General features: G+C 51.8%; 2 protein-coding genes across 3 annotated transcripts; both read left to right on the top strand.

Moving 5' to 3' along the window:
• The first annotated feature begins 3,093 nt into the window (after positions 1-3,093).
• On the top strand, positions 3,094-13,162 carry LOC134408886 (carbohydrate sulfotransferase 4-like). Its single transcript, XM_063141397.1, has 3 exons — positions 3,094-3,290; positions 7,447-8,583; positions 13,045-13,162. The coding sequence occupies exons 1-3, from the start codon at positions 3,094-3,096 to the stop codon at positions 13,160-13,162; spliced, it is 1,452 nt and encodes a 483-aa protein (XP_062997467.1).
• A 1,246-nt stretch (positions 13,163-14,408) lies between these two features.
• Positions 14,409-22,900, top strand: KARS1 (lysyl-tRNA synthetase 1). 2 transcript variants are annotated; one of them, XM_063141212.1, is made up of 14 exons: positions 14,409-14,500; positions 14,742-14,883; positions 15,519-15,684; positions 16,370-16,463; positions 18,084-18,270; positions 18,387-18,512; positions 19,105-19,224; positions 19,738-19,900; positions 19,988-20,161; positions 20,618-20,703; positions 21,232-21,317; positions 21,782-21,908; positions 22,228-22,371; positions 22,715-22,900. In XM_063141212.1, the coding sequence occupies exons 1-14, from the start codon at positions 14,436-14,438 to the stop codon at positions 22,781-22,783; spliced, it is 1,749 nt and encodes a 582-aa protein (XP_062997282.1). In that variant the 5' UTR covers positions 14,409-14,435; the 3' UTR covers positions 22,784-22,900. The 2 variants fall into 2 exon arrangements, with proteins under 2 accessions (XP_062997282.1, XP_062997281.1); XM_063141211.1 differs by lacking the exon at positions 14,409-14,500 and adding an exon at positions 14,507-14,628.
• Positions 22,901-22,902: the final 2 nt, after the last annotated feature.

Here is a 22,902-nt window from a genome sequence, read left to right as displayed (position 1 = left end):
AGAACATTATACCTATACCCTTATAATGCAATACATATCTTTAAAATTATGGGGAAATGGTTTTTTCATATATATGGAAAAGTGTTTTAGTGCTACTTAAAATAATTATTCTTTTTATCACTTTTAAAAATGATGTTTACTGCAGATGTTATGCTGAATGTGTGCTGAACTGGGGTTCACTTCAAAACCACACATCTTGAAAAAGATGGGAAAATAGGGCTTCCACACCTTAGAAATTAAATTATTCTTCTGCCCTTCCAAAATATATATCAGACTTTCACTGATAAGGAGAAAAGAAAAAGGAAGCAGCACTAACTTTCGCTTCCAGATTAGGGATTGACTTGTGCAATGTAAAGGAAGCACGCACCAGCAAAAGCCGGCCCTTGGACTGGATTTAGCACAGATCCCCAGAACAAACGCTCACAGCTCACAATTTGGAGGTTTAAGACCATTTATTTGGAAACGGGTAGGTTACATGGGATTAGCATACTAAAACTATTAAAACATGCATATATATAAGAACCCAGAAAAAGCAAGCCAGAAAACTAAAACTACAGTTCATACATCACCCAGCCTCGGAGTCAGCCAGCCGCGCTGAACTCCCCCCACCAAGTATATTTTATAGTTTCTTTTCTCCAACTCCTTCCCCCCTCCCCTTGGCTTTTCATACGTAGATCTTTCACACCTCCGCCTGAGATGTTAATGTCTCTCAAGGCCGAGCGGATATGCCTCAAGCGGTTCCTGGCTTCACCAGTCTCCCCATGCAGCTGGGCCGCTTATCTCCCTTTTCCTATGAACCATAGCAATAAAATTAACACGTTAAAAAACAGGCCAGTCCCAGTTCCATTCACCCATCCCTTACATGCAACACCTCATGCACAGAATTTCATAAGGGATCCACATATGCAACCTGCATCTTCCCACCACTTCTGCCTTTTTTCTTACTACCAAAAAAGAAATTCTGTGGAAGGAAAGACTTAATTGCTGCACAAAGCCTTTGGATGGACAATGCTAGGAGTGTTCCTCCAGAAGCACCTGGGAAAGCACGGGAGGATTACAAATGGGTGACAACACTGTGTGGGCCTCCCGTAAGATGTGAGTGAGTGTGAGAGAGGGAGATAGTGAGTCCACCATAAATCCTCATCTGGAAGTAGCTCAGGATATGCTGGCAATAAATAGTGAAAATTAACATGGGAAGGGGGGAAAAGACCTTTAAAAGCCACAAAGTAAAATAACAAAGATCTTCCCTGGCTGACAGAAAGGCATCAACCTTGCATTGTGCAGCCCAAGTGCTGCCACCTGAAAGGCTCTTCCCTGGTTATCCCCAGCCTCACTGATGCTCAAATGGGGAGGGCTGCACAGAAGGACTCTGGGGGTGCTCAGCTGCTGAGCTCTTTGATTGCGTTCACTTTAGGCCAGCAGTCCAGTAGAGGGGTGGGGGGCAGCAAGACGAGCTGCAGGCAGGGACATGGAGTCTCTTTAAGCATTTCTTTGGGTAACGCTTGTAAAGGAAGTCTGAGTCAATCAGTCCTTCCCAAGGGTCCCTCTGGGGTGTTTCCCCCCAATTCCCGTACTACGGGACCGGTATAACTTTGGAATAAAGGCACACAGACCCCCAAAATAACCAAGATAACAATTTATTGTGGAAACACAAATACCAAATAGGAGCTTGGTCAGTAGCAGCTACAAAAAATGCCAATAAAGAAGATAATACAAGGAAGCAGAGGAAGGGAATAAATAAAGTAGATAGATATCAGGCAGAACCACCCACAAATCCTTTCAGAAAAGAACAGGCAGTCTCTCCACTAAACTTCCCTTCCCCCTTCCGGTCAAAGTGACCAAACTTGCCTTTGGAAAACCAGCCCACAGCAAACAGCAACACCCTAACCTTCTTTCAGCTCCCAGACTGGGCAACTGCAAACGTCCATAGCCTCCAGGCTGAAGACCTGCCCCAACTTAACCCAATCAGCCTTTTATCTCTTGCTCCCTTAATGAGGGTGCTTGCTCTTTCTTCCCACACAAAGGCCAATTAGCCCGGGCAGGAGATAGCCCGCAGGTGTGAAACCTTTGCCTGACCTCGGGAAGTTTGACTCCCACCTTTTCCCACATGTCAACTGGGTCTTGGCGCCAGCGGGACCATACACAACAGGCTGGCCAGATACCTCCCATAAACCCATCAAACTATTCTTTATCTACTATCACCACTATGGTTTACTACCTAGCAGGAAGGCATAGTTTACTATTCAACAGGAAATCAAATGCATTTCAAAACAAATTTACTGATGGACAAGGAAGTTGGTATAATTCACAACTCAACAACACTCCCCACCCCCCTTGGTCCTTCACAACGCTCACCCAAATGCTCATGGGCCAAGCACCACCTTCCTCTGGACAGGAACGGCATAAACACCTCAGCCATCTTCCAGCCTGCCTGCTTTGGTCTGCTGTTCTCTGTACTGCCTGCCTGCCTGGCAGTGGCTCTCCAGGCCTTGGGGTGCGGGGAAGGGGGTGTCTTTCCTATCCCTGGCTGGAGATTGAACCTGAGATCATGGGCCTGCACACGCTCAGCCACTGAGTTCCAGACCTGAGTTCCAGGGCAGAATGGCAAAATCTCACTAAGTCTTGCAAAAAGTTAACCAACAGCTCTAAAGATGGAGTCGTGACATCAGCCAACGAGGAGTTGGGAACCCTGATTCAAGCTGGGTGGTGCTGGGGAGTACCTAGCTGTGACATGGCCAGTCAGCGCATTGGGCTCTGGCATGGTGACTGCTGGGAACATCTTGCAGCCAAATCCCCCCTTCCCACAAGGACACTGTGTCCCTGGGCCAAAGCACAGGCCTCCAGAAGGAACCGAGCCTCACAGCAGCACCTGCTGCAGGCCACGACCCTTGAGACTCAGAGGCTCTTCTGTGGACTCTGGCAGCCCCTCTCCTGCCCACGCCCTGAGGACAGGGGCTTGGCTACACTGGACAAGGTGCAAAGGCCCGTCTGTGAACCCCTGCAGAGTCATGGGCACTCCAGAGACCAGCCTTCCCTCACTACATCGCAGTGCAGGGAGGCAGCCCAAGCTCTGAGGAGCAAAGTCCTAGCGAGATGCAGAGGAGGAAGCTGCCAGAGGCGCTTCACGGCAGCCCACTACCAAGCCCTTCCTTTCTGAGCCCCAGGGCAGGGCAAACCCTGGCAGTGACCCTCCTGTTCTGCGAGCTCTTCCAGTCTCCATTAGCCCTGGTCCCGCTCTTGTCTGCCCTCCGTTCCTTTGACTTTCCTGTTGATGGCACAGCAGACCCCGGGCAAGCAACAGGCGGAGGAGGGCCGCCCGGAAAGGCCCTCGCCTGGCCCGTCAGCTGGAGTCCCAGAGCACAGGCCGAAGCAGAGAGGCCACCCGCAGGCAATAGCCTTGGTGCTGTTTGCCCAAAGCCCCCTTGGCCCCAGCATGGAGGGAGATGTTGGCTGGGCACTTCCACGGGCAGCAAGTAGAGAGGCGCCTGGAAAGGAGCAGGAATGCCCCCACCCCACACACAGCGGGGCTCAGGGAAAGCCAGGAGAGATCCCCGCTGGCCATGGGGCGGCCCAAGGAGGCTGGGCTTTAGCAGTGGCTTGCATTTGGGCCGCTAGCTTTGTCCCGCCTCCCCTCCCTCTGCGTCATTACTGAGCTGTTCCCCTGGGTTCCTTTGTTCTTTGTGCCCACAAAGCCGGTGGGGACAGCTAAGCCCTTTGGCAAATGTCACCGAGGCGAGGCAGGCGCCTGGCCCAGTTTGGCAAGCACCAGTCACATCCTGCTCCTGAGGGCGGCCTGCCTGGCAGAGAGCTCTTTCCACAACCCACGGGCAAAGGGAAAAGGGGAGCGCACCTGCGCGAGGGCCGGGGGTGAGCCCTCCTTGGCTCGCTGCCACACACTCCATGCCCGGGACCGTGGCCCTCTCTGGGCCAGCCTCCCTGCCCTGGCCTCTGGGCCAGGTCAGGCCTGGCTGCGTTCCCATCTCCCAACAGGAGGATGCCATCAGAGGAAGATGGATGCTTTGGCCGGCGGGAGCCATGGCTCGTGCCCAGACCCTGGGTGGCCACTCTGGCTGTGCCCAGCCCTCTCCTGTCAAAGCTCATCTCTGGGCCACCCCCCACCTAGGGGACCGGGGCCAAGCCTTCTCTGCCCCTAGCCCACACCTGGGACCGATGGCCATGAACCACTCACAGCAACGCTTGAGGGCAGCAGGGGAGACGCTTGCGCCAAGGCCCCCCCCCCGGGCCTGGCTTGCGATGCCCCCTCTGCTATCCTGGGCCTCTTACCGCCGCCTTCCATGTGCTTTGGGTGGTGAGGGCACTCAGGCCCTCCAGCAATGCCCCCCCATGCAGCTGGGCCTGCTGGGAGCTCCGCTCTGCCCGCCGACGCACCCTGCCCCTGCCCAGGCTGGTGGGGGACTATTGGCCAGAGGTGCCTTAGGATGTGGGCAGGCGAAAGGACATGCAGGGCCCGGCTCCCTTCCCCAGAGGGAGAGGCAGGGGGACATGGGCGGGAGGGTGCGGTGGGCCTCGTGTCCTGCCTGTGGCTTCCGCCCTGGGCCCGATCCGGCAGGCTCTTCTTACGTTTGAGGATGGACAGCAGGAGCAGAACAGGGAGGCAGCCACCGAGAGCCCCCTCCCCTGTGATGAGCTCTTCTGACCCCCGGGTCCTGCTAAGGCGTCGTCAGCTGTGCCTGGGAGGCGGCAAGCTCCAGAGCCCGTCATCCGCCCTCCCTCACCAGCGGTGTCCCGGCCCCTTGTGTCCCCGCGGCTTCCCTGGCCAGGCCGCCCTCCTGAGGGAGAGTCCGGCCCGAGGGGAACCCTGGCTCAGCACCCTGCACCCTGCTCAGGGCTGCAGTGGCCTTCCAGGCAACATCCCATGATGCTGGCTCTTGCTGGCCAGGTCTGCAGAGGCAGAGGTCTGCAGAGGGGCAGTGTGGGGCATGCCTGGGGACGGCTCCAGAGAGGGCTGGCGCCAAGGTGGGCTCAAGGGAGGCCCATTTGCCGGCTGCACGGGCGTCCCACATCCCACCAGCTGCCTGTTGGCAGCTCCTGCCCAAGGGCTCTGGGCCTGCCGTGGGTAAGAACCCGGCCAGGCCCTCCGTGCTGCCCCAGTATGCCCTGAGGTTTTGCCCTGCGCCCTGGGACCCCCACCCTCTCCCGCATCTTTTCTTTCCTCAAGGTGGGGGCGTGTGACTTCAATGCTGCCTCCTCCCCCCACTCCAGGTAGCAACCTGGCTGGATCAAGCAGGCGTCTCCTCTGGGAGTGCCGCCCCCTCCGCCCTTCATCTTCCCGGGCCAGGGCCGGCTCATTCTATCCACTGCTGCCGGTGAAGCAGGCTGGGGTTGTTTCCAGCTCCAAGAGACTTGGGAGTCAACAGGAGGTAAGCAGGATGGGAAAGCCTGGGGCAGGGCAGGGTGGGGGAGTGGGTGCCCCTGCCCTTTCTGAATGCCCAGGGTCACAGTGGGCATGGGGAGAGGGCGTCCCGCTGTGAACCTGCAAGGGGTGAACAACTGCTATGAGAGGGGACCTGGGTTCGAGTCCCCACTCAGCCATGAAGCTCACTGGGTGACTTTGGGCCAGTCTCTGACTAGCCTACCTTACATGGTTGTTGTGTATTTAAAATGGAGAGGAGGACCATGTCAGCTGCCTTGTGCTCCTTGCGAGAGGGCAAGACATAAATGTAACAATCAATCAATTGGATGACCGCTCTGCAGAGGAGACAGAAGCCATGGGAGAGGCGAGGGGCAGAGAGGGGTGGGTGGGTGCCCCTGCCAGACCAGGGTGTGTGTTCCGTATGGCCCATTTAAAAGGCACAAACAAATAGAAGGCAGTAGTTTTAAAATGATAATATATATAAGGTGCCTGAACGCACACAACTACTCAAACCACTAGTGGAGAGAGATGATTAACAAGAAATCCATTTATTATTACACAAAAATTACAAAAAAGCTGATGTATCCCATAGTTGTTAAACAATAGTGGTGTTGGGTACTATAATGCAATAAACCAATAATTGGAATGATATTCCTACTATAAGACTATGCAAGTCTATAATATAGCCCAACAAAAACACACTAACACACTTTAGTATATTAAACACATTTGGCAATACATCAGTACATAAACATATATTCACGGATATATTATAAATAAGGTTTGTTCTTATTATGTTTTGTTCTCTCCAGCGTTGTAAGTTGTTGACAGGATTTTGCAATAAATTTCCCGTTTTCGCTGCTCAAGCTTCCTCGGAACAAACACTACAGAGATAAGATAATATTATTTATATAATCATCACATTTAGTCTAGATATCTCTATAATTATAAAATTCAAGCACTCATTTCTAATTCAGCCTAAAAATCACTCACCCATATCAGGTTAAACCGTCAATTATAGGATATTCATCCTCAAAAAACTTTCTTGCGGGGGAGAAAACCCCTCCAATTGAAGGCTGTGGAAAACCATAAATTTGGCCTTTTAGAAAATAAACATTTCGAAGAGTTACCAAGAGCTCCAAAAAGTTATCTTACTAGCCTGTCTGTTTATGGTCTGAAGAAAAACACGGAAAGCAGCTGTGTCTGATTATAACCACACAGCTACTTAATTGGAAGAGGCTTTTATCCTGCCAAGAAGACCGAATAATCTATGCTAGCATTGAGACCATGTGGATAAATTGTATTCAATCGAAAAGTCCATTTAGCCTCATTTTTGAGTAATAAGTCATTATAATCAGTCCAAGAGTATGGGTCAATATAGATTCTATCAATGACTAAAAATTTAAAGTCATCATATTTGTGTGATAATTCCATAAAATGCTGTACTCAGAAGCAGCTGTTGCCTCCCCTCACCCTCACAGGACCGCTGTGTTGCAGCACTCACACAATGGGGACTCCCTAGCTAGCCCTTTGGTTGCCCGTGACTCCTGCCATGTGGTCTGGGGAAGGATGGGTTGTGGCCAGGAGGCTTCCTGCTTAGTCTGCAGTGGTGTCATGATGGCAGCTGGTTGGTTTCTGCGACAAGTAGATCTACATTGAGTAGATCTGGAGTTAATGCCTCCTAAACATCAAAGCCAAATAGACGGGAAAGGTTCTCCTGGCTGCCTCCCCCCCCCTCCTGATGAGACATTGCAGATGGCACAAAATTGGGTGGGATAGCTAATATTATTATTATTATTTATTTATATAGCACCATCAATGTACATGGTGCTGTACAGAGTAAAACAATAAAATAGCAACACCCTGCCGCATAGGCTTACATTCTAATAAAATCATAATAAAACAATAAGAAGGGGAAGAGAATGCACCAAACAGGCACAGGGTAGAGTTGCCTCGCCCAGTCTCCTGGCCCCAGAATGTTTCAATTGGGAACCCCCTGAGTATCTGGCCACGGGGAAAGCCCTCCTTCCCTCCGAGATGTAGGCCTTTCCTCTTTCCTTCCCCTCTTGCAGAGTCCTGGCTGCCATGCGGAAGAGACCCAAGCCGGCAGTGCTGAAAATCTTGGCCACGATCCAGGCCCTGGCCCTGCTTGCCTTCTTTGCTCAGCTTTGCAGCAGGAAGAGTTCGCAGGTGGAGAAGCCGGCCCAGGCGCACGTCCTCATCCTGTCGTCTTGGAGGTCGGGGTCTTCCTTCGTGGGGCAGCTCTTCAGCCAGCACCCCGACGTCTTCTACTTGATGGAGCCCGCCTGGCACGTGTGGGCAGCCATGCAGCAAAACAGTGCGCGGGTCTTGCGCATGGCCGTGCGGGATCTCGTTCACTCCGTCTTCCATTGCGACATGTCCGTCTTTGATGCCTACATGCCGGAGCGCAGGAATAAGTCTGCCCTCTTCCGGTGGGAGGACAGCCGGGCGTTGTGCTCCCCGCCGGCCTGTAACTCCTTCCGGCGCAGTGACATCGTCTCCACGGACGCCTGCAGGACCCTCTGTGGCAAGTACCCTTTCAGCAAAGTGGAGGAGGCCTGCAAGACCTACAGCCACGTGGTCCTGAAGGAAGTCCGCTTCTTTGACCTCAAGGTGCTCCATCCTCTCCTCACCGACCCCTCCCTGAACCTCAAAATCATCCACTTGGTTCGTGACCCCCGAGCTGTTTTCCGCTCCCGCAAGAACACAGCAGCTGAACTGGCCCATGACGGTACGATTGTGCTGAGGCACCAGAGCCGTGCCACAGAGATGCAGGAGCCCTACGCCGTCATGCGGGATATCTGCAGAAGCCATACGGAGATTTACGCAGGAGGCACGCTGGGCCTGCCGGCCAGCCTCCGACATCGCTACCTGCTGGTCCGCTACGAAGACATCGTGAACAATCCTGTGGCTGAGGCCGCCCGGCTCTACCACTTTGCTGGACTCCGCTTCGTGCCCAGCCTCCGCGCCTGGGTGCACAACATCACCCACGGGCCAGGCCTAGGCAGGCGGGCCTTTGACACTGGCCCCAGGGATGCGCTCCACGTCTCACAGGCTTGGAGGAAGACCCTTCCCTATCTCCACGTAGCAAAGCTGCAAGACGTCTGCAAGGACGCCATGAAGCTCCTGGGCTATCAGCTGGTGACGTCTGAGGAAGAACAGAAGAACATGGCACTGGACCTCTTGCATGCTCAGGCGCTGCTTGGCAAACCGAAGAGCGAGCGGAGGGGAGAAGCATCACCTTCCACTACGGCACCCGGGAGTTTTGTGCAGATGTGAGGGGCACACAAGGAGGCAGTGTGATGGCGACTGGCGTTGCTCCCAGGCGGAAAAAGTTGCCAAGGCAGATGCGCCGGACGGGGGGGGGGGGGAGGGAGGGCCTGCCTGTCCACGCTCCCCGCCCCCCCAGAGCCTGGTCACAGCACTATCTGCAAAGTGGCAGCAGGTCATGGCTGAACAGTTGGTTCTTCATGGACACAAGGAGCTCCCCTCTCCGCCTTCCCCTGGACAAGCTTGGTGAACTGACAGTCCAGCCATGCATCCAGCCCCGGCCCTCTTGGGGCCTTTTGTGAGGCACAGCAGCCTCCTACCCAGGACACAGGAGGTGATGCTGCCACCTCCGTCCTGTTCCTAAGGGCCTGCAGGATAGCCAGGCGGCTGCGTGCTCAGCAGCAAGGTAGCAGCTGTGTGACAAGAGGAGCGGATGGAAAGGCCTTTTCTTTTAGGAAGGAAAGGACTCCAGCCAGGCCTCTTGCCAGATTTCTGCCGCTTTCGATATAGGAAGGAAGGTTTCATTCCAGCTTGGGAAAGCATAGGCGACACCTGCTATTCTAAAAGCCAGGCCTGACACTCAAAGCACAATGATGTCCCTGATACAAAGGCATCCATCCTGCCTCCCTGGCATGACCATGATTCTTCAGGCTTGATCCCACCTTTGATCCTATTTTCAATTTACTGTGCATTGAGGCTGCAAAATGTCAGGCCAAGAGTCACTCATCAGGTGTTAATATTTACCTGTTTGTTTGAGCTCAAAGAGGAAGGAAAGATGGTCAGTTTGATTCCAAGGTGTCATGCAACTCAATTTTGATGAGCCAATAGGGACAGGATTCTGGCCATTGCTTGAGATTTAGTGATTAAACTCTCATGTGAGGGTATCTAACCAGCTCCCAGATAGCACAATAGTAAATCTTTGACCCAGAAGAAATCTCACTCTTTTCTCTCACAAGAGGAATCTTGTGAACCCCCCTTCTACCTCCCTCTGCCCGCCCTTTCTTTTTTTCTTGTAGGGACATCCCACTGCCTCCAACTTTTATCGCACCCCAGACTGCGCAGATGTGGAGAGGCAACGAACTCCTTACTAACTTCTTCCCAACAAATCTTCCCCTCTTTTCTTCTGCCATGAACCCCACTTTGCTGGAAAACCCAGTCAACTTCCCCGGCTTCTTCTTTTAAGCCCAGGCACAGGTATGTTCAGAGATAGGCAACTTGTAAGCCACCCCTCTTTGCTCACCAGCTCTGCTACCAACCTTCATTCCCTTCCCCTGCCAGTCCCTTCATCCATCTCCCCCCTCTGACTCCCACTGCCACCCTGCTAGACAATTACACAAAACCACTGCTTTCAATGTGTCTGCCTTAATAATAAGACCTGGTGTTATGTGCCTATTGCCACGACCTGATCTCTTGAATGTTTGTTTTTTATTCATTTCACCAAATGACTCCTAAGTTAAGCAACTGTGGTTTTGCTCTCTAAATCACCTTAAGGAACTCAAAGATCCCTTGCAGTGTTAAGGTTGCATGTCTGAAAGCGGGCACTCAGGCATACATACAACAGGGAGGCTTGCTAACAGGCCCATCAGGCTTGCTGAAGGAGAAGCTGCAGCCACCGCGTCATGCAGTTCAAAGCCTCCCTCCACGGTGGCCCCTCAAGGTCCGGACGGGCTTGAGGAGGTCACTCCCCAACAAGAGCTACCATGACCCGCGATCCCATGACCGGCTCCTGGAAATGGGTCTGGGGGATGCCAAGGCCTCCTGCTTTGGTTGGACGATGCCACCCACAGCAGAATGCCTGCCGAGCGGCCTTCGGCACTAAGCCCCCTTGCATAGAGGCACATGTGGTCCTTGGTCCCAGATCCCCACGTGGATTATAGCTCTGACGAGAGCAATGAACGAGAAATGCTACATCTGGAACTCTTGGGCACAGGGAACTGCACATGCCTCGCCACAGCTGCTCCTCACACTCTGGAAAAGATGTGCGATCACTTTAAACACATTTGCCAATTAATACAGAAAGAGGGTGGGAGCAGGGGACTGTATGGAAAGATTTGCAGAGGTTTATTGCCAGGACAAGGGGACTCGTACAAAAAGAGTCACGATCATGATTAAGAAGAATCTCCTAAAGGGATGGGGGCGGGGGCAGGCTTCGTCGTCAAGCAGAAGGGAAGCAGAAGGATTCAGTGTCTTGGCCACAGCTGCTATTTTCCTTTCCTGTCATGGCAGAGACTGTCAGTGGGCTGCCGGCCTCCAGAAAGACAGCCAGCTCGTCGCACAGAAAACGCCAGGAGCAGAAGGTGCGTTAGGAGGAAGAGGGGCAGCACTCTGCTCCTCTAAGACACTGAGGAGCCCCACAATCTGCTGATGCTAACTTTTCCTGAACGCCACGCGCCTCGTCACGTTTTCTGCTCCGTATTTGGCTACCAGCTTGCTCCTGAAATCACCTTCGCTTTTCAGCAAGTCCGCGTCATCCTGCCTGCTCCAAAGAGGGGACCCATCTGCTCGCTGCCCAGTCCTCAGACAAGCATCCACAGCTTCAGCCTCCCCGCTGTTTTTCAGAAAAGCCTGCGTTACGGTGGCCAGGTCCATCCTGAACTTGCCCATGACTTGCCTCATGTCCTCCACTGCCATGGCCACCTCTGCAGCAGAGGGGCCCGAAGGCTGCTCTTCCCCTGGGAGCTGATCTTGGGGCACAGCGGAACTGGCGCCAGGCACCGACTCAAGCACCCTGACTTTGGGGGTAGGAGGTGCTGCTTCATGGGAGATCTTGAGCTGTGCATGTTTTGGTGGCTCATCTTCTGCAGGGCCAGGATTCTGACCATCTCCCTGGAAGGAAAATTATTTAGAACACGTCAGAATGAATGAATCAATCAGGCAGCTGAATAGGCTACTTCTTGATGGGGTTCAGAGCAGTGTTGTTTGTCCCTTTTCTGCTGATGTGCCATAAAGATTAAAAATTCACAAGGGGTGGGAGAGAGGCACTTGGCTAAATGCCAAATAGATGGTAGAGACAAAGAAGACAAAAAGGAAAGATAAAATATCTCTTAGAGAATAAGTCTCAAAAAAAAATTCCTCCCACCCCATTAGCTCATCGGAATATTAAAAGGCAAACATTATTTTTCCCTTTAATTTTTTGTTTTTTGAAAGGGGGGCGGAGTTATGTGCTGTGTGGAAAATGTACTTCTTGTCTGTTGTCCTTAATCTCCTACCACTTAGCTTCATGGGATGATCCTATTGAGCATTATGAGAGAAGGAATTTTCTACCTATTCATTCTCTACACCATTTACAATTTCATACACCTCTATCGTATTCTCTTTGTACTCATGTTTTTTTCTAAGCTGAAAAGCCCCAAACATTGTTATCTTTCCTCACAGGGGAGTTGCTTTATCCCTTTGACCATTTTGGTCGACCTTATCTGCACCTTCTTCAGCTCTACAATAACTTTTTTCAGATGTGGTGAACATAAGACGCGCCCTGAGGCTGGATCAGAGCCAGGGTCCATGTAGTCCATCGCGTTGTTCACACAGGGGCCAACCAGCTGCCCACCGGCAGGACATGAGCGCAACATGTCCATTTTATACTGTATTTTGTAATTGTGCTTTTAACCTGTTGATTGTTTTATTGTGGTTTTAATTTTTGTGAACCGCCCAGAGAGCTTTGGCTATTGGGCGGTATAAAAATGTAATAAATAAATAAATAAATAGCAGCCGCTTGGCCATGTTCCCGAACAACTGGTGAACAGAAGCCTCTGATACCACCTCCATGAATTTGTCTGATCCCCATTTAAAGCCATCCAAATTTGTTGGCCATCATTGCATCTTGTAGCAAGTTCCATAATTTAACTTATGCACTGTATGATGTAGCCTTTCCTTTGATCTGCCCTGAATCTCCCACCAATCAGCTTCATGGGATGACCCCACTGTGTTCTAATATTATATTGGAGGAAAATGTCCCCCTATCCACTTTCTCCACCCCATGCATACTTTTATATACCTCTGTCATGTCTCTTCGTACATGAGGACAACATGGAAAACTCTAGAATACAACAGGTTAAGCCACACTGTTGTGTGGATTTCTCCATAAAAGTGTATTAATGGAGCAGGGCTAGTGTGGAAGGACACTCCAGTGCACTAGCGATCAAGATCTAAAACATCAAAGAGGTGTCATCAGGGCTCCACTGCAAGCTATACTGAAACCTGCAATGCCACCCTGTACAAGAGTATCTCTACCTCATGGTCTTCAAATTCTTTGTTGGCCATCAGGAAAATACTCTGGGCCTTTGATCCTTCTGCCACATGAGTTTGATCCATTGCTTTCTTACTTTGTGAGGCTGTTAAAGACAAGTGGCATGACATACAGAGGATTTTTAAGCCGCCTTTCCCATCCACCCTTGCGCTGCTGCTACAATGAGTAGTGCAATCACTTCCACCCTTGAAAAATGGGAGAAAGAAACCAAAGTTTTCAGTTCTGAGGCCCCCGTGGCTTGCCCCAGCTGACAGACTCAAGCCCACAAAGAGCAGCACCAGGGAGAGCTTAAGAAGCAGGCCACAGACCTGCCCATCGTTAAACCCAGGGTAGAGCAAACTGGCTGAAGCTAAGGAGATAATTGGGAGCGCAAAAAGTCAACTTTCTGTGAGGGAAGCAAAACGTCAGTTCGGCTACAGAAAATCCACACATAAGCCAGGAGGCGTTGCTGAACAGGCAATAAGCTGGTCCCCAAAGGGAAAGTGGATTTCCCAAGCACCAGGGCAATTGAGAGGCAGAGTGTGGGAAGGCTGCTGGGGAGAGGAGCGATCCCCATGAAAGGTGTGAGCGCTGGGCACAGGTGCTCCAAGGCAGCTGCCCGCACCGCTCCCGCCCTCGGGCACAGGTTGACAAGACCAGCATGGTGGTGGCCAGTCCTGGCTAGGGCCTTCCTGGACCCGGCTTCCTTCCTTCCTTGCAGGCAGCCGCTCAGCCTTCTGCCTCGCCAGTGGCAACCACGCCAGCAGGGCCAGGCCGGCTCTGCAGGTACAGCGCCCTGGCTCGACCCTCCGCCGGCCCCCGACCCCGGCTGCAGGCGGCCTTACCCGTGGCGCGGCCGGCCGGCCCAGGCTGCAGGCGGTAGTGCGCCAGGGGCAGCCGCTCCCGGCGGGCCACGCAGTCGGTGACGTAGCGCGTGGAGACGAAGCCCCCCGGGGCTCCCGCCGGCACCTCCCCCGGCCGAGCCAGCAGCACCGCCCCGGGCTCCTGCACGGGGCACAGCCGCCCCCCCTCGCGCAGGATCAGCGGCGCCAGCTCCGCCTTGGCCGCGCCGGGGCGCAGGTAGAAGCGCAGCCCGCTGCCGTCCTCCTCCTGGAAGAGCCGGGGCCGAGCGCGGCCCGGGGCGAAGGCGGGCTCCTCCGGCCCTCCGGGCGCAGGCATCGTCCGCCGCCGCGGCCCCGGGGCCAGCGCCCGCAAGGCCGAGGAGGCGGGCGGGCGGGCAAAGGCAGCCACGTGCTCCTCGCTCTCGCTCTCTCCCAGGGCCTGGGGAACGGAACCCAGCGCGCGCTCAGGGGCAGCTCGCCTGCGTCGCGTGGCTCAGGTAAGGGGCGGGGCGATCTCTTCCATCCCGCCCACCCGGCGAGGACAACCAACCGGACGGTTCCTTCCTGCGGCCCCTCCCCACCCTCGCTTCGGCCTGCGCAGGCACAATAGGCGTAATAGCCGGGCCAGAAAGGTCAGGGCTGACCCGGAAGTGCTTGCACTTCTGTTTCCGGCGATTCCGAAAGCCGCTGCCAGTCCGGCCAGATGGCGACGCCCGAGGCGCTGGCGGCGACGACGACCGCGGAGGCCGAGGCCCGCCTCAGCAAGAAGTGAGTGCCGCGCCCGACGACGCCTCCATGCTCGGCCTGGCCCGGCTGCTGGGGGCCCGCGGCCCGGCTTGGGGGCGGCCGCTCCGGAGCTGCAGCGGCAAGAGGGAGGCCCCGGGCCGGCAGCCGAGGTGGGTGGTGGGCGCACCGGTGTGTGGGGGGGGCCCCGGGGCGTCTGGTCCTGGGGGCGCCGCCACCCGCCGCCGCTGAGCCTCCCCTCTCCTCTCCTCTGTCTTTCTCTCAGCGAGCTGAAGCGGCGCCTGAAGGCGGAGAAGAAGGTGGCCGAGAAGGAGGCGAAGCAGAAGGAGCAGAGCGAGAAGCTGCCGCCGGCCGCTGCCCACGGGCCCGATTGCGCACTTGCCGACGAGGAGAGCCTCGACCCCAACGTGAGCCACTGCCCGGGCGGGGAGGGGAGAGCAGGGCCGGGCGCCCACCTACCCACCCTCCCTCCGCGGGGCTTCCCGGAAAGGCAGCGAGCTCCTTATTCTCCCAACATTTTAACAATCCATAAATTTGAAATAACATGGTTTTAAATTTGTAATTTTGCATTGCTGCTGTTTTTATCTGGTTGAGCTTTTATATTGTATTTTATATTATGGTTTTATACTGTTGTTTTATACTTTGAATGGTTTTAATTTTTGTGAACCGCCCAGAGAGCTCCAGCTATTGGGCGGTATAGAAATGTAATAAATAAATAAATAAATAAATAAACTCCTCCTGGCTGGGCTCGCTCCGTGAGGGCCCTCGAGCCACGCGGTGCTGCATGTTCTCCGCTGCTCCTGCCAAGGTCTTGCTGGTCTCAAGGACCCCACTGGGGTGGGGGGCAGAGAGGGAGGGAGGGAGGGAAAGGGGCGACTACTGTCTCCGCCCGCCTTCCCGATGCTGACACAGGTATTGGCTGCCCCACTGCTCTGCATCTCCTGTTGTTGTCCTGGGTCACTCAGGTTTCCTGGAAGGCCTGGCTGACATGTGCCCATCTGGGCATGGCCAACCCTCTTTGTCTCTGTCTTGTGTCTGGCAGCAATATTACAAGATCCGCAGTCAGGCCATCCAGCAGCTGAAAGGCACCTCCGAAGATCCCTACCCACATAAGTTCCACGTGGATCTGTCCCTGACGGACTTCATAGACAAGTACAGCCACCTACAGGCTGGGGATCACCTGGCTGATGTTACATTGAGAGTGGCAGGTAAAGGCTCACCTGGTGTCCTGGTCAAAAGCAAGGATCCATCTCTCCCCCACCATTTATTTCAGTGGAGTCTATACAGGAGGCGGTACAGTGCTGCAGCTGTAGTTTGCCAGGCTGATGAAAGAAGGACTATGTCGCTAAGATTGTGCTCATCTTGTGGGGGCAGTGGAACAGCAGTAGGCTTTGCAGAGTCCTTCAGGCGGAGGTGCACAAACTTTTAAACCCCAAAAGCTGCATCTAGCATTGGCAGGTGCTATATGCTAAAGCCTCCACCCAACCTCAGTATGAGCCTTACTGGCAGCACTAGTTCCTGTGGCATGGAAATAGCAGTGCCAGCCACTTCTGGGTAGGTGAGAATGGTTGCGCACACTTGCCTTTAAGTTTGACCTGAAGCTGAAGGGACATGACGGAGACTGAGCTGGGTCCTGGGGATGGGCCCTCTGGGTTGTCTTTGCGTTTTAATTGCAGCAATTCCTGGAAGATCAGTATCTGGTGACGGCTCAGCAAAAGGCTGATTATGGTGTGCCATTCCCATCTGTATGTTCCCAGCACAGCTGATAACTTTTGAGGCATTTTTGCTCTTGTTTGGGTCTTGCTCTTTGTCCAAGAACTTGCATGTTTGTTGTGATCATATGAAATCTTTCTTTGTTTTATTTTCACTTTTGTATGTAATTTTGCCATTTAGGTCGGATCCATGCAAAACGTGCCTCTGGAGGGAAGTTGATTTTCTACGACCTTCGTGGGGAGGGAGTTAAGTTGCAAGTTATGGCGAATTCCAGGTAAAAATTGCTTAAATACACAATAAAAAGAGCAGTTAACGGCTGCCTTTGTGAGTCCTGGAAGTAAGAAAGAAAATGAAAACATGATGTGATTTGGGGCTCAGGATTGTCCCAAATGGGCAGTCTTTTTTGGATGACTCCTTAAAACAGTGTTAGGAAACCATTTGGGAATAAAAGCAAGATTGAAATGGGTTCTGGTTCCGGGTGCAATTGTGAAATGGCTGTTCTGGGTGGGCATGGCCCGTCACAAAGGAAAATTTCCCATGAATGTCCAGGAGCATTCATGAGAAATTAAGATGGTGGGAGCTAGGGGCCCCTACTTTGCTTTGAAGCAATCTCAGGTACCAGTAAGAAAATATGCAAATAGTTGGTTGTCTCCGTGGGAATCCAAGAAGGTGTCTGGTGGTACATTGGTGGCCACAGGTGCTACATTGCCTGCCCTTGCTTCAAACATATCTGTGGGTTGTTAGAATTTGTAAACTATTGTGCTTTGCTTTTTATTATTTTTCCTTCTCGGATCACTTTGTGCTAGTTGCAATTTTCGGGTGCTTGTTTATTAGTTACTGCCTATTAGTATCAATACAATTTGGCTCTAGAATGTTATAGTAGACCATGAGTGAGCAACATGGTGCCCTCCAGATGTTTTGGACAAAACCTCCGGTCATTTGGCCATGTTGGCTGTGGCTTGTGGGAGCTGTAGTCCAAAAGATCTGGAGGGCGCAACATTGCCTATTCTTATTGTAGATTGTATTATAAATTTCTGCATCCTTCATAATTTTGATGTTTTTAATACTTTCTTATGGCCAAAATAGCTTAATCATCTATGCTGAGGGGCATCCTGTTATGCCCCACCAGCCTTATTATTATTATTATTTTTATTTATTTATTTATTTATTTATTTGTATCCTGTCTTTTGCCCAATACTGGGCCTCAAGGCAGTCTTAGAGTTTAAAACATACATTGTAAAATCTAGGGAAAGAAAAGTAAAATAAATAAGTAAACGTTTAAAATACACAACAAAATTATAAGTCATTAACAAAGATGGAGGACCAAATTACTTTCCAAAGGCCTACTTACTAGACAGTGTAACTCCAGGGCAGGCAAAGATATGAAAAGTGCTTAGGAAATTGCTCTCTGCGTGACCGTGTTGCTGCTCTATCACAGAGCTTATTCACATTACTCCGAGTGGCCCTTTGCTTCCTGCGGATGTTACTGACTACGCTTTTGCTTGTAGCACTGGAACTCTCTCAGTGCTCTTTGTTCTGCTATGACAGTCATTGGTGCTGTGAGTGTGGTGTGGATACGAATGCTCAGTCTGAAGAAAATGGAACATGGCTCCCAGTAAGGCCTCGCTATCCCTGTTGTCTGTGAGCAAGTTCATAGAACAAGATTTTCCCTTTGAGTATCGCAAATAAAAGCAAGATTGAAATGTGTTCTGTTTCTCTCCCCAAAATGGGAAAGCAGATTGATTGTTCAGAGATGTGGGGTGAATAATCTCTGGAGGTGACAGGCGGCAGAAGAGAGCACATTGCAGCTATTGCTTTCATATGTGGTTATGGGGAAATGCTTGCCAAGAAGATTTCTTCCAATGAAAGGCATGTGCAAAAATGTCTTTTTCAGAAACTACAAATCTGAAGAAGAATATGTGCACGTGAACAACAAGCTTCGCCGGGGAGACATTATCGGGGTCCGAGGGAACCCGGGCAAGACAAAGAAAGGGGAGCTGAGCATCATCCCTTATGAAATGACCTTGCTGTCACCGTGCCTCCACATGCTACCTCATCTTCATTTTGGGCTCAAAGACAAGGTATTGTACTTGCTCCTGCCATCCTGCCTTCTCACTCAACAGCCTCTGAGAGTATTTAATCCACTTCAGTTTTCTTTTGTTCGGTTTTATCTTCTAAAACCTGCTGCTTTTTTCAGGAAACCAGATTTCGACAGAGATACCTGGATTTAATTCTTAATGATTTTGTGAGGCAAAAATTCATTGTCCGAGCAAAGTTGATAACGTACCTTCGAAACTTCCTAGATGAGTTGGGCTTTCTGGAGGTGAGTGCATTGTTCTTGGACTTTTGTAAAAATCCCTTGATAGGTTGTAGGAGCATCCCCTTTTGCAGTACTTCTGCTGAGTGAGAAAGAGAGTTCTGCCTTGGTTTGGCAAACTTAGGCTGAAATGGTGGCGGTTATTTTTGAAAATATAAAATCCAGTTTTCAGTGCAACTTGATTTTGCACAGACAGTTCTATATAACATCCTTTTCTTCTTAAGAGGAGATACAGATATTTCTCCAAGCAGGGAGAATGACACTTTAGGCACATGCTTTGAGACATACTGTATAGACTAGTGGCTCCCTGGCAGAGGCTAGTTCTTTGGTGTCACCAGACCCTGTGCAGGGTGTTAACTCCCATTCTGAACAAACTCTGGTTCTTTTTGTTTCTGCTAGTCTGTTTCTGTGAAACTCAAAGCCTTTGGAGGTTTGGTCTTCGAGCCCTTTCTCCTCCCCTCTAGTGAGGATAATTCTGATATCTGGATCTCACACTGTCTGGCAGGCGATTGAAGGTTGGGGGGGACGGACTTTGTGACACGAGGGAGCTGATGCATCACAGCGTTGTGTTTGTTTGGTTTGTTCGTTCCTTGGCTAGATTGAGACTCCCATGATGAACATCTTACCTGGCGGGGCTGTTGCAAAGCCTTTCATCACTTACCACAATGAGCTGGACATGAACTTGTACATGAGAATAGCACCAGAGCTCTACCATAAGGTGAGCAGCTGTTAGGCCAAGGAGGCAAAGAGGGTGAAACTTGCTCAGTTCATTGGACTAGTACTCGTAATGGCATCTCCTTTGTGTCTGTTGCTTAATTATGGATGTTCCTACCTGATTTGAGGAACTAGTTCAGCTAAACAATGCCAGAGTGGGAATGAAAGCTATCTGAGGATGGGCAAAACCAAGGATGGTAAAATAGAAAAAGGTTTTGGAAGGCTGTGGGCCTACCCAAATACGTGGGCTTCAGTCCTTCCCTGGTGGGTATATTGAAATGCCAAGGAATTTAGACACCTGAAATTTGACATAAACAAATTACTATGGAAATCTGAAAAAAGTGTCTGTGTGTGTGACTTGTACATGTCTCTCCCAAATTAGGGGTCTTAAAGTTTATCCCACTGTAAGGCTTTGTCTCAGATTGGGCAGTCTGTGCTTCTAAGGGCAATGGAGGTGCTAAATGGAGGTGTCCCCAAAAAGTGAGTGAGTGGGACCAATTGGTTTGGTGTGTTTTAGATGCTGGTGGTTGGCGGAATGGACCGGGTCTATGAAATTGGGCGCCAGTTCCGGAACGAAGGCATTGATTTAACTCACAACCCAGAATTCACCACCTGTGAATTTTACATGGCTTATGCAGACTACCATGACTTGATGGAGATCACGGAAAAGATGGTTTCAGGTTGGTGTGGATGAGGTGCAAAGATCGTTGTGAGACCATGGGCAGAAAACAAGTGAGCAAGGATGATGTGACGCTCTCCTCTTGCAGGAATGGTGAAACACATCACGGGCAGCTACAAGGTAGTGTATCACCCGGAAGGCCCAGAGGGCCAGGCGTATGAAATAGACTTCACACCACCCTTCCGGAAGATCAGTATGGTGGATGAGCTGGAGCGAGTCCTGGGAATGAAACTTCCAGCAACGGATCAGTTTGAAACAGAAGGTGAGGGCAGGGAGGAGAAACAGACTTCCTCTTTGCTGGCTGCAGCTTTTTTCTGTTACTTTAAGTGTATCCCCCTCTCTCGTGCCCAGTCCAAGAAGACCTTCAGCTGGCCAGGCTCCTTATGGGCTCTGTGCCGGACTCTGCTCCTTCCCTACTGAATCTCTGGGCTACTGTGCTCCATGTCGAAGGGTTAGGGTTCAGTGGGGCTGAATCCCAAGTTTCCGTTCCCTGTAGACTTGCAAGAGAGCCAGGTAGCTTGTGGCTTTTGGGTTATTCTGGCTCTGTACTGACACTGCTGTCTCTGACATCAGCAGTTGTGTCCTGGCTTTGTTCACACTGGTTGCCACCACTGTGTTCCATGATAGGGGAAGCAGGAGCGATTCCAGTCCTCCCTGCCCTCAGACTTGGGTTTTTCAAGCAATGGTTTCACTAACAACTCCACAATTGTGTACACAGAGACTCGCAAATTCTTTGATGTTGTCTGTGAGGAGAGAGGAGTTGAGTGCCCGGCCCCTCGGACTACAGCTAGGCTGCTTGATAAGGTAAGACGAGATGGGTGTGGCCTCCCTTGTAACCTGTTAATTCCCTTTCTAAAGAGGAACCCCAAACGGGTCCCACCGGATAATCCTGTCTCCTCAAAAGGTGGCCGGGCTAGTTGAGCTGGGCATCCCAAACTCTGCCCCCACAAAACCCCCTAACACAGGCGAAGAGCGTGATGCCTCTCGAGGGCAGTTGAGGCAGAAGCAAGAGGGGTGGGCTGCGTGCTTTCCCAGGTCTGGAGATGGGGTTTCTGTGAAAGGCTTCATGTCCAAACTGTACTGAGAGGTGAAGGTGGGAGGATTCTTCTGGAAATGGCAGCCCTGTGGGCAGCCCAGAGAGCATTGTCCTGCAGTTGCTTTTTAATGGTCTCTCCTAGGCCAAAGTTTAAGTCATGCTCGGGATGTGCTTAGTCTCTCTGAAGGAGAATGCAGAGTACGAGGCACTGAAAAGGATCAACGTGGTTTGGCCGTGTTGTGCTGTTTCTGAGAGCAGCTGTCTGAAGGCACTCTTCCTCCCCACCTGTTTTCTAGCTGGTTGGAGAATGTTTAGAAGTCACATGCATCAATCCCACGTTCATCTGCGACCACCCCCAGATTATGAGCCCCCTGGCCAAATGGTAAGCATGGGCGAAAGGCTGTGTGTGCGTGCGCAAGTGTTGAGGAGCCTGTAAATGTGCATGCATACACACAGAGACGTGTTTTGTGGGCCTCACAGTCGGTGTTCGGGGTACTCCACAAGTCTGCGGAAAGGGAGAAATGCATTACCTGAAGGCAAGTTGCGAACCCTTAGTGGGTTTGATTTCCTAGAGAATAACTTATGGAATCTCAAAAACAGCTGAGCTGGATTTCCTGGGTTGGGTAGCTGAGTGGGTTTTCAGGCTTCTTGTGCTCCCCCATGAAATGGAATGAATTTTGCAGGCCTCTGCTGTTATTGTATAGCCTCTTGCAGAATCTACGGAGGGGAGGTTTCTGCTGCATTGCGTTCCTTCCTTAAACTTGAGGAGTGTTTCCAGGGGCATTGAAGAACAACATTGCACGAATCTTGGGTCTACAGTCATTTCCTTCTGTTGCATTTTTGCAGGCATCGCTTTCGGCAGGGGTTGACAGAGCGTTTTGAACTTTTTGTGATGAAGAAGGAGATCTGCAACGCCTACACGGAGCTGAACGACCCTTTTCGCCAGCGCCAGCTCTTTGAAGATCAGGCCAAGGTGTGAACTCTTACTGGGCCATGGGGGGGGGGGGGAGCTGTCCAGTTGAGCTGTGCTGACTCAGCAGCATTCAATGCATGATGCTACAGATTGTATGTATCAATTGGGGGGGGCTCAGGTGTAGCAGGAACCACTGAAGGTGGTGCGGGGGCAGCTTGGCAATATTGGCATTTCCCGGCCCCATTCACTAGGCCTTGTAGGTGGGTGTTAGCCCTGCAGGAGCTTCCCCACCCCCACACATGAATAAGAATCATAATAGGCTTGGGAGAAAGTGGGGCTGAGGGTTTTATCTTCCCTCAGCTTTACATTCCCTACCTAGGCAAAAGCTGCTGGTGACGATGAGGCAATGTTCATTGACGATAACTTCTGCATGGCTCTGGAGTACGGGCTCCCCCCCACAGCTGGCTGGGGCATGGGCATTGACCGCCTTACCATGTTCCTGACGGACTCAAACAACATCAAGGTAAAGCACAGTGGTGGGACACGGAGCGGGAACTGCGCACTGCCTGTGCAGGATATGCGCTGCTTTGCACATTCTGTACCAGCAAATGCTGCATTCACACATGATGGGAGGGGGTATCCAATGCTGATACATTGCCACAAGAACCTGTGAGCTCTAGACGACAGAAAACATCTGCTCTGGTACAGCTGAAAACATAGGAGTTCAGTTTAAAGGGGTCTCTGGAATCTAAGGTTTAAATGAAGCTAGAGATCAAATGATGGTGGCTCTGGGACTTCTTTGTGAGGGAAACATTCCATGGGAATGGGGTTTTGTCAGCCCCTGATAAATCCCGTCTTTCTTGCAGGAAGTCCTGCTGTTCCCGGCCATGAAACCTGAAGACAAGAAGAAGGATGCGGAGGGGACCTCCGTGTGACCCAAGAGACTGCAGAGGAGGGCAGGCGGGTGGGCGGCCAAGCCGCTGGTCTGGCTCTGAAGGGGCCCACTGTATTTCCCCAGTCCTGAATAAAGGCCCTGCTGCCTACTCTTCTTAGC

The sequence above is a fragment of the Elgaria multicarinata genome, chromosome 14 (assembly GCF_023053635.1).
Source record: "Elgaria multicarinata webbii isolate HBS135686 ecotype San Diego chromosome 14, rElgMul1.1.pri, whole genome shotgun sequence".
NCBI classification, from domain to species: Eukaryota; Metazoa; Chordata; class Lepidosauria; order Squamata; family Anguidae; genus Elgaria; species Elgaria multicarinata.
This window is presented reverse-complemented; position numbering and strand designations above follow the sequence as displayed.